Consider the following 14,747-nt stretch of genomic DNA (forward strand, 5'->3'; position numbering starts at 1 on the left):
GGATGGGGTGTGGAGTGTATACTCTGGGTAAAAAGGGAGGCAGAGAAAAAATAGGGTAGTAGGCAAAGTCTAAGCGGTCTGTCTGCGGGCAAGGGAAGCAAAGAGAGAGCCTGATGAGCAAAGTGGCTGGAGAGGTGTGCTGTACCCAGATCTTAGGTGATCTCGTGGGGGCATTCCAAAGAGTTTGGGTTTTATCTTGTTGGCAATGAGGAAGGAAGAGTACAGAAGATTTTTTAAGTGAGCAACACGATCAAATTTGCCTTTGGGGATGATCACACAATCACATATTATTATTTAACTTTCAAAAATATAGACCAGTGTCCAGATGTAAGAAAAACAAGTTGTTTGAAGACAGGGACCTGCACATAGCAGGAGATTAGGAAGGATCCATTTTCTTTTCTCTTCATTCTACTGCCAATAAAAAGAAGTTTGGTTACCGTAAGTCAGCATTATCAAATAGATAGGCATATATATGTACTTATGTGTACATATATATTCTAAACCCCGAATCACACAGATTCTGCTTTAAGCAAAGCAAAACACAAATACTACTAAACAGGTGAATTGCAGGATACTACTTGCAAAAGATTGGATTTGTCTTGGTAAAAATATCCTCCCCAGTTTCCTTGGGATAGGATGTTCCTCTCTGGCCCTCATATTTGTTTACATGTCATTACTTGATGACAGGTTGAAGAGTTGAGGAAAAATTTTATTAAGCATCTCCACTTAGAGATCAATCATAATAAAGTTAGCACATCTTTGAGATGATAAGGTAATGAGCCATTTCACAGGAACTGGCTTCACACACAACTTTTCAGGAATGTATCTTTTGCACCAGGGGAGGGAGGTATTCTCACGTGTGTGTGTGATGGCTCAGAAGGTAAAAACAAAGGATTTACACAAAATGCAACAAAAATGCAACAGTAGATACAACTTAGAAACCGGTTTTACTCTGCTGCAAACAAATGGACAAGATATTGTACAATATATAATAAAAAGTACAGCATAATACAAGTGCCACTAATAAAAGAAACTTAAGGATCAGACTTAAAAATGCTTATTTGTAATAGATATATATATATACACACTGCAATAAAAAGCCACAATAAATACACGAATTTCCATGTCATTCATAATAAATACTGAAAATATAAATACAGAAGACTACAGCTAATATGAATAAATTATTACAACATAAGGTCCAGGTTAAGTTCTGTTGAATATTATTGTAGCTTATTTTATATACCCTTTGGCATCTTTGATGTTGTAACTTATACACAAGAGAAATCAATCTAGAAACTACGTGACGTACAACATGACAACTTAGTGTAAAGTGAAGGTATGTATGAATTGTAGTTTGATTTTCTTCCCTTTCAACCTTTCTAAATGATTAGATTGAACATAACAGTAATAAAATATCTATTGAAATACTGTTGAAATTGAGTAAAACTCATAATAGGAATCAACTAAAAGGTAAAACCAATCACAATGTTGAAAATGTTACGGTGGATTGATTTCACTGGTTTTAGATTACTTTTTTTTTGGCCAGCGAAATCCAAAAGACACAAAACAAAACAAAAACCCCCCACAAATACTCTCAAAAGACTTCCCTTGTGTAAAAACCATTCCCAATGTCTGAATGGTTCAATGGAGACTGAAAGATAACACCCAAGTGCTTTGGATCATTTGATCTACCATTACATTCAGCTCACTAGATTTCACCAGAATTTGCAAATGTACCAAATTTCTATGGCAGCTGGAAAGTGGGCACACAGTTGATGTCTAAGACTATGATCGAGATAAAAATACTGCAAAAGGTGACATTTGTCTATGCAACCATTTATACATATACATTTTAAATGGGGAGAATGCATTTTTGACCAATGTCAAATGACCTTTTCCTATCAAATTGTTATACCCTGTGACATTGAGGGAAACACATTGAAATAACAAAGTGCCATTTTCTGCATTAACAGGCATTAACCAGTACATATGTATTAATAGTTCTATCTTAAGAGGCTATTACACCAGAAATGCAATAAACTAAAATGAAAGCAGATCAACTTTACTAAGACACAATAAAGGCTGAGGTTCTCAGGAACGGAGTTGTAATCTACAGGTTTTTTTTTTTTTTTTAAACTATTTCTGTACTGTAAATGTCTAGCGTTTATTTTACATCAAACACTTTTGAAACATGTTTCACAAACTACGCCTCGGACTTATTTCCAAAGAGGTGTCTAGAGTCAATTAAAACATGGGCCAAATGATTCAACATTCTTTACATAAGCATTCTATAGCTTTTTTTTTTTTTAAAGCAAAAAAGTTATTTCCCCTAATGTTATTTGTGGGGAGCAACCACGCACTGATGTGGCTGTCATTTCACAAGAGCATCTGAGTTGGGGGACATAAGCAGCTGTACCTAGATTGGAAAAAATCCCATGGAGAAAGGAAACATCGATTTTTGAGGGCGTTCTTCATTTTCCAGTTAGTTCTGACTCTGAGTTGGAGGCAACTCTGAACAAACAGAAGAAGCTCTCTGCAGTGGATGCTTGGGTCAAGTGATGTAATCAGGAAAAAATCACCACCCTCCCGGCTTCCTTTCGTTTTCAGGCCTTGTCAAGATGACACATTTTTAAATCATTTTGCTGATCCCTGAGAAGGCAAGCAGCCACTGTTTTAACAACATGGGGACAAAGGCTGGGATCAAATGGTAGCTGAGTAATTCTCTGGAGTCGTTTCATTCCACACCAGACTCTCCACAACCAGTCACCTCCCCAGAGAAAGTGGAAAAACTTGAGATTCTCATTTGTCATTTTTAGGGTATAGAAAGATGAATAAGAAGGTACTTATTTAGAAGCAAGAAGGTAGGAAATGCTCACTTTTTGTAATTGTAACTTCTCAGAAAATTGAACAGTTAAAAAGTGGAGTCACTTGATCCTAGTGCTGATGTCTGTCACCGGGGATCTGAAACAGTCACTTTCCCTGACGTCACAGCAATGGTAAAACAAAAGAGAAAATAAAAACGAACAAACAAACAAAAACTACAGCCATATTCGTTGAGAGCAGGTCACATTACTGAACACTGTCCCAATACCCACATCTTTATTTTTAAAACTCTGATTTCTTAGGAGACTTATGGAATCATCAAATGTAACAAACATCAAAGGTAGGGGAAACCTAACTTTCCGAGTCTCCCAGTACAATGGCCCAAATCACCACAACTGTTGCCAGGTGCCTAACTCACAAAGACTGGCCAAGATATTTTCGTACTGTGAGAAAAACCTAGGAGGACTGAATTGTGTTGCCAAGGAAACTGCCTTCCCTAGAGATGTTAAGAATAGATGGGTATCTATCCTGTAGAGCATGCCTGAGTGACTGTCCTCCCTGGAGGTAGATGGATGAGCCAGATGACCTCTGGAGATCTCTTCTAGTCTCAGGGCTATAAAATTTGAAGAATACAGAAGAATCTCAAACTTTCCATTATTCACACACAGTTGGCCATTGTGAGTATCTTTGAAAAGATGAAACTATTCTGAGATACCCATTTGGCATGACTAGTGCCTAATGAATCAAGATTCAGACAGTAACTTTTGGCAGTGGACCCTATTTGATTATGGTACAAAGGAAATGACTTTGCCAACTACTAAAATTTAAAATCAATTATATTCAGATATAATTTGGGTATCATTAAACCATCCAAGGATCAACACTAAATTAAAAATAAAACCAACTAATCTCAGGCAATTTATTTTCTAGGTTTAAGTATTTAGATTTTTCCTCTTTAGGAGAATTCAGATTTGGATTTTATTTTATTTCTTCTTTCTCTTTCATATTTAAGTATCATTTCAAAATGGTATATAGATCTTTGAATTTTTTTTAAAAGATGGGCACTTTATATATCGCTGAGGAGGAAAGCTTGGTGGCCAACATAAAAAGGAAAAGCAAAACAAAATTGGACAAATTATGCTACAAAGTTAGAAATTTCAACCTTATATTTTTTTTAAATAAATTTATTTGTTTATTTTTGGCTGTGTTGGGTGTTTGTTGCTGCACGCGGGCTTTCTCTAGTTGCAGCCAGCGGGGGCCACTCTTCATTGTGGTGCGCGGGCTTCTCACTGCAGTGGCTTCTCTTGTTGCGGAGCACGGGCTCTAGGCGTGCGGGCTTCAGTAGTTGTGGCACGTGGGCTCAGTAGTTGTGGCTCACGGGCTCTAGAGTGCAGGCTCAGTAGTTGTGGTGCACGGGCTTAGTTGCTCCGCGTCATGTGGGATCTTCCCAGACCAGGGCTTGAACCCGTGTCCCTGGCATTGGCAGGTGGATTCTTAACCACTGCGCCACCAGGGAAGCCCCTCAACCATATTTTTTATAGGTTCCCTATTTAGAGACAACAGCAAAACCATATTAGGAGGCCACATCCCTGACAAGGTTGTTTTGGGTCTTACCCAGTGTGGCAGGAGGGCTTGATGAAGATCTCTGGTGATAGAAGCTCCTAGACAATTTTTAAAGAGATATTTTCTAAATCAATTTCCTTCCTAATACTCATTAATAAATAACTTTTAAGATACTGCTAAGCCAGATAAAAATATTGGGAGAAAGCCACAAGAGAAAGGAGAGGAATACCTACCAAAGAAGTATTCCAAAATTGCAACTAAAACCATTCAAACAAGGTCACATAAATTAACTTAGACAAAGGCAAGGCTAATTTCTACCATAAATTTGTCTTTTCCTAAATGCTTCTAATCAATATACATTATCTTAAAAATATTTAAGTGGCCTCACACATGTCACTAAATTGAGAGTCATTGAACTGACTTGACTATCACCATGGTAACAAGAAATGCAAAGAAAGGAATGCCACCATTAGCATGTTGAATACAAATATTGTCCAAAATACATTCTATCATACTCTTTTGAAACTTCACTTCTGCCAGAAACTTTTATGAGGTGAAATAAAATGACACACCAGAGTTGACTTTTCTTGAATTATAAGCAAGTGTAGAGTATCAAGTGAAAACAATTACCCTGTATAGTGGTATATTTATCACAAGTGAAAGACAGTAGTCAACAACCTGACTTAAATCTTCGAGATTCATTTTCCATGAAAGTAACAAGTACCTGTATTTACTATAAACCCAGGCTATACATTAGATTACAAAAATTGCATATAAAAGACGAACTGGTTTAGGCTTTGAATCTGGTTGTATAGACCTTCCTGCTTCCCATCATTCTGTCTGAATCACCACTGTCAGGATACGGAAATCAAGGCATTATTACACTTACTATCCAGACAGCACACAGACTAACACCAGGACTGCTCACCAGGTAAAACCCAGGTCATATCAAGCTTTTGAATTTGAATTTCTGATAAGAAAGAAAAAAACCAAAACACTTGCATTTGTTAGAAAGGGGGAGGGGAACCTCATGCTCCCCTTTCTATGAGAGGAGTTGAAATAAAACTTAGAAGTGACTGTTTTAAACAGTCATATTGAATATACAGATTTGGCAGGTAAAATATTAAAGAGCTCTTTTATTTCCATATTCATTACTTTTGACAAGAGTCTATCAGTCTTTTTAATATAAAATGTGTTTAAATCTTTAAAATAGTTTCTTTAGCATGCTGGAGCTCTGTGTTTTTATTTTCTTAAAGCATCAAATGATCTTTAGATCGGAAGGTGAAATTGATGGGGATAGTAGGTCACAGATGTGAAGACCAACTGGGCTGTGAGTGTCCACATTGTAATTGACCCTTCTAGGTTTTGGGCTGCCATTTATGAATCTAGTCTTTCCAGTATAATAAAATTCTAGTTTGTTGAAACCTTATGGTTCCTAGGAGACACCACCACTTATTAAGCTTATATTCCATCCTCAACCCCCCGACACGTCTATAATTCTAGTGAGTTTTCAAATCGCTGATATTCAGTTAAATTGTCAATTACATTCTTTAATGCTACAGAAAACATCTGATGAGTTGCGCTGTCTGTGCAAAGCTGTGGCATTTGGCTTAGGCATTTAAGTCGCTCAAGTTAGCGGATCTCAGAAAGAATAATGTAATCAGTAGTTGCAAATTTGTGTTAGAACTAAGAGTGATCAAGACTTTGAGCTTTTGGTGTTGGTTGTGGTAAGAATACATAGATTTGTTCCGGTTTTGAATTACAGTTAAGTCTTGCCTAAGAAAACATGAAAGTACTTCCCATTTAAGGTTGGTATTTCATACACTGACTACAATAATATACTCTAAACTGTCTTGGAGACAAGGAGCAGATACCATTTTAAAGAGAAAGATTAAGTCTGTATTTGGAGAAATGGAAGGCTCATGGAACCTTTTAAAAAGTCTGTCTCAACTTCTGAGGATGTCAATTTTCTACCTGCTAATTCAATGGTTTGTATCCCTGGCTAAAAGTGAGGGCGCTGAATGACCAATCTGTTTTCTGCAAGCTGCAAGGCAATGCCTTTGGAACCAGGAACTCAGGCTTAGCTATTTCGATAGGCTGTTTATAAATAGAAGTAAGAGTGATGGTGTTCTACATTGTTGTTTCAAAGGTTTCCTGAAACGTTTCCTGGGTTATGTGTGAGTCAACCTGCCTTTGAAACTGTCGGGTAGGAGTTTGTTGGTATAAATTTAGCATCACTTACATAGGTCTAACAGGGAAGAAGCAATTATCTGACAATCTCTTTTTCATTGGATTACAGTTCTTCTAGCTGAGTCGAGATTTAATTCATAAATTTCAGATGGGGAGAGAGGGAAGAAGGAGGATCCAGTGAGTTCCATTAATTTAGGCAAAAGAAGTTATCTCTTTAGTCGCAGTTTGAATGTAATTAGACAAGAATTGATGTCATTATTTCTAATGTCACTTTATAAAATCACAGATTAAAAGGATTAGAATGGGGCTTGATTATTTCATCCCATTTTTCATCATTATCATAATCCCTTAGAATTTGTGGTGTTTTCCCCCCTCTTTTTTAACCACCTGGGACAGTTCCTCTAACATAGTAGGTGTTCAATAAATATTTGTTAAAAGAAAGAATTAATACATTCTAAATATCAAGACCAAAGGATTTTAACTTGTACAACAATCTCAGAACTTTAAACAAAGAATCAGTGATATATAAGTTTATAGAAAATAAATAATATATTTTCCTGTTCAATGATAACTAAACCAGAATTTTGCCTAGAAGTCATCTGTTGGAGTATAAAAATTTAAAGAGCACAAACACTTATAATCTTCTTTTTTCTTGATTAATTTGCAGCCAGTGTTTCTGTAATTCAGCTTTTATTGGGGGAGGTATTGCTGGGCCATATATGATTGTGAAGATTTTAATAATAAAATTTAATTAGTAAGTATTAATTTCACATTTTATATGTGATTGGCACTCTGGGAAAAATATAGTTTCATCACAAAGAAAAGACTGGCTTTCAGAAAGTAACCATATTCTTCAATTAACCAAAAGACATGAGACAAATGGATTTTACTAATGTCTTTATAATCAATGATCAAGAAATGGGGAAAACTTAAGTAAATCTCTTTCATTGACTTCTTTCTCCCAGAGGAAACCTAGAATGACAAAGGAAATGCAAGCTGCTCCAGCCACTTGACTTGCAAATCAATTTGGCCTGGATTATAAACTGGGAATTAAGCCCTAATAAAAGGTAGAGGGCTGGTGCTAAAACAACAGGGACCAAAGCACGAAGCTTTGCCATTGACAGTGAATGACTAAAAAGCTGTGTGTCAAAAAGGACTATAATTTGGTTAGCTATACTACGGGGGCAATACAACAGCTGCAGGTCAGGTTACTGTGTCTTGGTATAAAGATCTGAAGAATCCACTGGCTGCATCCAGCTTGATCCCCATTTAAAAAAGCTTAGAAAAACTGTAGCGCTTTCCTGGCATGTGGGCATTTTTTGTTGAATAGAAGGTCTATTAATGGAAAAAAAAAAAGTCCACTGGCACATACTGCTCTCTCAGCTTTTCTGGGAAAGGAAGTAACAATGAAATGATTCTCTCATTAGTATTATTTGCAACTTTGAACCAATATTTTTAAACTATAGCTTTAAAAATTATCTTTATTTTTAAACCACATTTTTAGATCATAAAACCCAACCAGATGCTAGGGTGGGAAAAATTCAGTACTCATTACTGGCCATTGCCTAAAATCTGTCATTCTCCGATGTGTGGTATACACCTACTATGTGTGTGTGTGTGTGTGTGTACATGTGTGTGTGTGTGTGTGTGTGCATGCATGTGCGACGTCCCGGGGTGATTTAATAGGTAATCTGTGTGTGTAGTTTGTGGGAGCTGTTTAGGGGTTAGGTTATGTATATGAACATTTGGAATAGAAGCTGTTGTGGCTGGAAGATTAATCCTTCTGTGTAGCCGTGACTTTCCACCCCAGTTGGACAGATAGGGGCAAAAGCTCTGTTTTTTGTTTGTTTGTTTGTTTGCCTGTTTCTAGGTTAAACGTCTTTTTTGGAAATGAAGCTACAAAACAGAGACCCAACCAAACATAAACAAGTAGGTGTCAACCTTCTTGTGAAAATAAAGCTGAACTAAATTAAATATCTATCGTTTCAGAATCTGGACTGGCATTCTACCCTTCCACTCTGCCCAGCCAGAGTCACCTCTGCCCCACTCTGCCACACTGTGTTCCAAGAATAAGCTGAATACTTCACATGTAGCTGCTTCAAAGGCTTGTTAATGGCCCAGCCAATATGGCACACATGATTCTTTCACGTGCTCAAATGAAGGAACAATAGCCTCTTGTCATTTTCTCTTTGGGCCTGTGCTCTTTCGATTATATAGTAGGGGGGAAAATTTGGAGATCAAGCACTAAAAAGTGTAACTTTGTAGACAACATGGGATATACTATCAAGATTTGAGCAAAACCCCAATCTGATTAGCCCAAAGTGCTTGTCATTCAAAAGGAACATCCCTGCCCTCATTACTGCTACCTCCATAAGGACCAACCCAAAGCTGCTGTACTGTTAATACTAATGGTTCTAGTTTGGCCCAGTGGTGGGGTAGAGTAGGGGCAGGAACCAACTGCACAGTGGAAGAGCTGCCAAATAAACATGTTTTCCCCAAATCAAGTCTTAGTAGAAACTTTTCCATTGGAGGACTTTCTCTAGATCAAACATTTTTTAAGTCCAACGAAATAAAATAGTATTCTTTAAGGACTTCAGATCTACAATATATTTATATCCATATTTCCAAATATCCGAGTCTAAAAGACATAAAAAATAAGTAGCGATGCAGTCACTGAATAGCAAGGCATGTCCACATTTCAAAGAGGCATAAAATGTGAAATGATATAACAGAAGGTCAAAAATAGGAAACAGATTTAGCATAGTCATATTGCATTGGAAAAAAAAAAAAAAAGTAGAACACACTATTTAGTTACCTAAATTAATTTCCAGGAAAACGGGATCTTAGAAGTCCTCCGACGAACCAAGCGCAGATAATCTAAAGGTGGGGAGTGCATGTTTTATTTCTATCTGTCCCCTTTAATAAGAGAACATGAGGTAATTAGAAAGTATTCAATGCGTTCTGGACTGTTCTGCTAATTGTTCCAAGCAAGAGAAATCAAAATGCTTCAGAAAAGTAAGGCCTAGTTTGAGTATTTGGGTAGAGGCCCCCCGTTCAATCAGCTAGTCGCTAAATGGAAATTTCATTATACGCTCATTGTGTAGAGATGGATTGATCACGCTGTAGAAAAAGGCTGGTTGCTGAGGTTCTGTCTCTTCCGTGTTTTCTCAGCCTCCTCTGCTTTTACCGAGTTACGTCTTGAGAGTGGTGAAGGAAAACAGGTCATTTTTCCTTCATAAAGTATCATTGGGTGATTCCTCTATTTAATTATATGAACCTTATAATAGTTACAGATTAAAAAATGTTTTTTAAAATTTTTCATCTCAAAGAGTTCTTAGTCCCCACCCCTCACAAGGTACCGTGAAGGGGCACTAAAGTGCATTTTGATGCAGGGGGAGTAGAGTTTGAAGGTGCTGTCCAAGCTAAGAACCAAGATGATGCTGTTTAAAAAAGAAAGGCAATTCCTTCTACCTCCATCTCTGGAGTCAACTGAGGGAGGGCAATGAACTAGACCCTCACCAGGGGATTGTCCTAACTGTTAACTTTAGAGAAAACTGTGTAAGGACCTGCACATATAGACTCATTTATTTGTCCAAAATAGCAAAAATAGGCCTATCTCACCCTTAAGAAAGTATTTGCAAATCTGATCAGACACGATCATAAAAATGTGAATGGACTCCAGAGGCAATCCATGTGGGCATGCTCGGTGATACTAACTATGTGTCTTCAGTTTAAAAGAACATGCTGCTGTTCGTGTTCATCAAAACATGACTTCTAACTACCATAAATAAAATACGCATGGAACAATTAAATCTTTTTCTTACAATAATTACTTTTACATTAAAAAGTCACCATCATCTTCAGATATATCGAAAATTAGGACTCTAAATCTTATTATTTCCCAGTCTTAGTTAACAATCTTGCACAGGCCCGATAATCCAAAACTTGGAGCTCTGATCTACACAGCTTGGCAGGTTTCACACAGTTTAACAGGTAGGCAACTGTGAGATATGCTTTTTTAAAATTAGCATTTTCTATCAAAACAGTCTGAAATCGTTTAAAATCCTCATAGAGACTGCATTTGTGCCACGGCACAGTCACGTAGCTAGAAGGGAGAAAACAAAATACAGTCTGGAAGATTCACCACGGTCCAAGTTTCCTTGGTCCTCAGCTGAAACCACGATGAGCCCAGCAAATCCAATTAAATACAGTGCTTTAAATAGGAGAAGAGTTGGTCCAAGAATAACTTAAGCTACTAAACAGGGACGGTCTCCACCACGGGCGATTTGATGCACTCTTCGTGCAATCTGCTCTTTTCTGCAAGGCTCAAAGAATCTTCAGCAGGATGCTCTGAAATGTGACTGTCCCCATTCAGTGTAGAGCCAAACCCTTCCTGGGAGGGGCCTTTCAAGTATGAGTGAAATTCCACTTGAGGATGATTGGACCTGTGTTCGGGATATAAGCTATTGCAGGGCACACCGCTGTCATTTTCCGAAGAGGAGCAGCACACGATGACAGAGGGGTTGGCAGCTGGGTAGTGGGAGGCGCCGTACGCCTCTTCCGCTTGTCGGGCATAGTCTACGAATTGCTCCGGGGTCATGGTGTAAGGCACCAGCGAGAGGGTACCGCTTTTGACAGTCTCTCTTTCCGAATAGTTCTCGGAGATCTGGCTGGGAGTTCCTGGAATGTGGCTGTCTATTTGGTAATAGAGGGTTGAAGAGTTGGCATAAAAGGGAGCGTTTTTCGCGTGGCTTTCGTGAACGGCGGTGCCGTCGGAATAACAAAGGACGGAAGGAAGAGGGACCCCCCCTTCGGCATGGGGACCCAAACCTTCCACGAAACTGTCCGCTTTCTCGTCGTCCTCCTCCTCTTCCTCCTCGTCCTCCTCCTCTTCCTCCTCCTCCTCCTCCTCATCTGACTCGCTGGGGGCCAAGCTTTGTGTGCTGGAGTCCGTGACTCCGCTGCAGAAGCTGCTGCCGTCCTCCTCCTCGTCCTCCTCCTCCTCCTCTCCCGGGCAATCTAATTCCTCCGCCGACTGCAGGTGCAGCACTGCAGCCTGGGGTTCCGTTTCAATCTCAAAATTGTCTGCGAGGGAATATTCGACCGAGTGAGCCACAGGGCCCATGGAGCTACTGTGGGCACTTATCTCCCCGTGGCAGCCGTTCAGCGTGGGGATTTGCTGCTCTCGGTTTTTCTCCAGTTCAAGTTTCATTATTGTGTGCAAAAAGTGAGTCCGGACACGGATAGGATTAAATTCAATTCTACCTGCTGTGTTACTACATCCTTCTTTAGTGCAGCCACATGGGAAAGACATTCGATCCACCTTGGAGGGAAGAAGACAGATTAGCCCCCTGGAACTCTTACAAATCAAATAAAAATCCAGTACCTCAGGGCAAAGCCTTCGAATCTGGGATGACTTAAACCCACTTACGCCAGAACAAACGACAATCAAACTGCAAACAGAAACAAAAAGGGAAGTGAAGGCTTAGAACATAAGAGTTAACCTAATTTTAAACCCATACTCAAAATAAAAATGAGTTACAGTGTGTAGTTTTAGTTCATTTATCCTTCCTGTGCTTTCTTTACCTCTGTCGCCGTTCTCCCTTTCCCTCTTCTCTCCATCCCATTAATTTTGCTCCCATTTTTTCAATGCTTCTGTCCTTTCCCCAAGCTCCCTTTTTTTCTGCTGCATGCCAGCTCACAGGCTCAGTTTCAAACAAACTTACTGCCCTCATCCCCACCTGCTATTTTTAGTCTAAATTACATGACATTCCTCATTCTAGCCAGGAGTTTTTCTTTGCTTGTTATAAAATGAACTTCTCTGCCTGAGGTGTCCAGATTGACACCACCTTAGTATCAAGCAGCGTGATAATTCACTCTCATTGGTGTACCTTCTCATTCTTCTGGATCCTTGGTAGGTGATGCACGTATGCGCTGTAGGCTGCGACGCGTACGCACATTCATGATGGTGACTGGTGGATTTCTGTTTAGTTGCTGGCTCCCCAGCCTTCCCTACCCCTCCCTTAGGCTACAAGCTTCTGGAGAGAAGGAGATGTTCATTTAATCAATATCCCGTGATTATTCGAGTGTCTGGACTCTGTAGATAGAGTGATTAGGTTCAGCAAGTGTTGTTGGACGGAGCTCTTCACTCAGGTGATGAGTGGAATTCTGGGCAATCTAAGGAACTCCTAAGATATCTGCTGGCTTAGACTCCACCTTTATGCAGATCAGAGCACAGGCAACCAGAAAGAACTTGCCCTTCTTTCCACCTTAGCCAAGCATGGGGTATTTCCCAGGCAAGAGAGGAGGAAGTGGATTCTAGTACAGTCATCCTGGCCCCCACAAAAAGTAGTAGCGGATGTCGAGCCAGAATCTATAGCTACTTTCTTACCTGTGATTCCCTTTTCTGTGAATCCACCTCAAGCAACTGTTCAACTGATAAGAACTGTCCTCTCCTTTTGTCTGCCTGAGAGGCTCTTATTGAAAAATTTGAGTTCCTGCATAAAATAACAACCCCTAACTAATCATGGCGTACCAATGATATAGATGGATAGGAACCTGAGAAGCATCTAGTTCAGGGGTTGGTAAACTCTTTTTTTGTAAAAAGGCCAGAGAATAATTATTTTAGGCTTTGTGGGCCATACAGTCTCTGCGACAACTACTCAACTCTGCTGTAGAACTATGAAAGCAGTTATAGGCAACCTGTAAACACACACAAAAAAAACATGGCTGTGCTTCAATAAAACTTTACTTACAGAAAACAGGGTGGCAGGCTAGATTTGACCTGTGAGTTATCGTTTCCCAACCCCTGATCTAGTCCAGCCCATTCATTTTAGAGGTGGAAAAACTGAACCCAGTAAGTTTACCTGACTTGCCAATTTCACATCGTGGCAAAAAGCAGAGCCAGGAGGAGAACTCAGTTTTCTTAAGTCCCAGTCTAGTAATTTTTCCACTAATCTACACTACCTCTAACCAATCATCATTTTATACCCCATGGATGGATCAGAGAATACGAACTTTAAATGTTAGGGATGTCATGATCTCCCTGAATGCTTGTAAGAAGCCAAAATAAGCTCGCATAATAAATGAATCCAAGAGCAAACAATTTCAACTGACAACTGCAGCTTGGATTGCCTTTCACACTATACCATATATATATATGAATATTACATATACCCCTAAATGTCATTGAATTAGTATTTCTCTCTTCTTGAATCATGTGTCTTGCCTTACCCCAGAATTTTCTTCCACGTGTGGGAAACTTCATGACATGGAACACAACTGCCTCTTTAGGGGTTGATGTATAATGTCATGTCTTCGGATTCCCTGAAATCCCAATCCTTACCTGACACTTAATGCCTGCCAGGCTGCAGGTACACGTTTCTGGATCACAGAACACCCGGCAGTCACAGCCACAGTCCTCTCGAGATAGGCGGATGGCTCGTAGCTCATGCTTTTCCTCCACATCAATCTTTTTCACCCCAGAGGCCCGCAGCAGTGCTCTCCGTTTTTTTGTTGGCAGGGGTTGGAGAAAGAAGTACTCGTCTACCTCGGTGTTGTCTAAATCAATATCATCATCAGAAATGTCATCCACTGTAAGAGTGCTAGCTTCTTCAGATTCCACGGTGCCATTCTTAGTCATCTAGAAATACAAAGCCGCAAAAAAGAGACTTAGCATGGACAGGGTCTAAAATCCCTACTTCTGCACTTGGTAAGAATGAAGCTATTATATAATAACATTATGTCCCCATAATCCATAAGTGTTTCTGGATAGGTGTGGGAGATTAAGAGGTATAAACTTCCAGTTACAAAATAAATGATTCATAGGGATGAAAAAAATGTTTGTGAGTCAAATCATTTCCTTTTACTTTTCTCTTTAGAGAAATTACAGGAAGGAAAATGAATGTATCAAAATGATAGGCTTTTAAATGGACACAAGACTTGTTAATTGGAACTCTTAACCTCTTAATGTTAGGAGGTATAGTTGCTGGAGCTTTCAGCCTGCACGATGTTAAAAAAGGCCAAAGGTTACAGATGCCCATCAGTGAAAGCTATCTTTAGACTCAGTTTGTGATGGGCAGATTTGATGTTGGAATAAGTGTGTCCTTGTTCAGAGGTGATAGCATCTTAGTGGAAGCTACTTCCACCTAAATAAGCAAACATGTCCT

The 14,747-nt window shown here is 39.2% G+C and overlaps 1 protein-coding gene across 11 annotated transcripts in view; it reads right to left on the reverse strand.

Annotated features, from left to right (window-relative positions):
- Positions 1-2,142: 2,142 nt before the first annotated feature.
- Positions 2,143-14,747, reverse strand: part of CSRNP3 (cysteine and serine rich nuclear protein 3) — a gene marked incomplete at its 5' end in the record, with an annotated part of 250,330 nt that continues 237,725 nt past the window's right edge. For 9 of the 11 annotated variants that reach the window (XM_082395310.1, XM_082395314.1, XM_082395309.1 and 6 more), the window contains 2 exons: positions 2,143-11,902; positions 13,925-14,221. In XM_082395310.1, the coding sequence (XP_082251436.1) occupies positions 10,835-11,902; positions 13,925-14,221 (1,365 nt within the window). In that variant the 3' untranslated portion in view covers positions 2,143-10,834. The remainder of the gene's footprint in view (positions 11,903-13,924; positions 14,222-14,747) is intronic. The other 2 variants (XR_014245556.1, XR_014245557.1) reach the window with 2 other exon arrangements.

This window comes from Balaenoptera borealis, assembly GCF_965194805.1.
Source record: "Balaenoptera borealis genome assembly, chromosome: 6".
Lineage (NCBI taxonomy): Eukaryota > Metazoa > Chordata > Mammalia > Artiodactyla > Balaenopteridae > Balaenoptera > Balaenoptera borealis.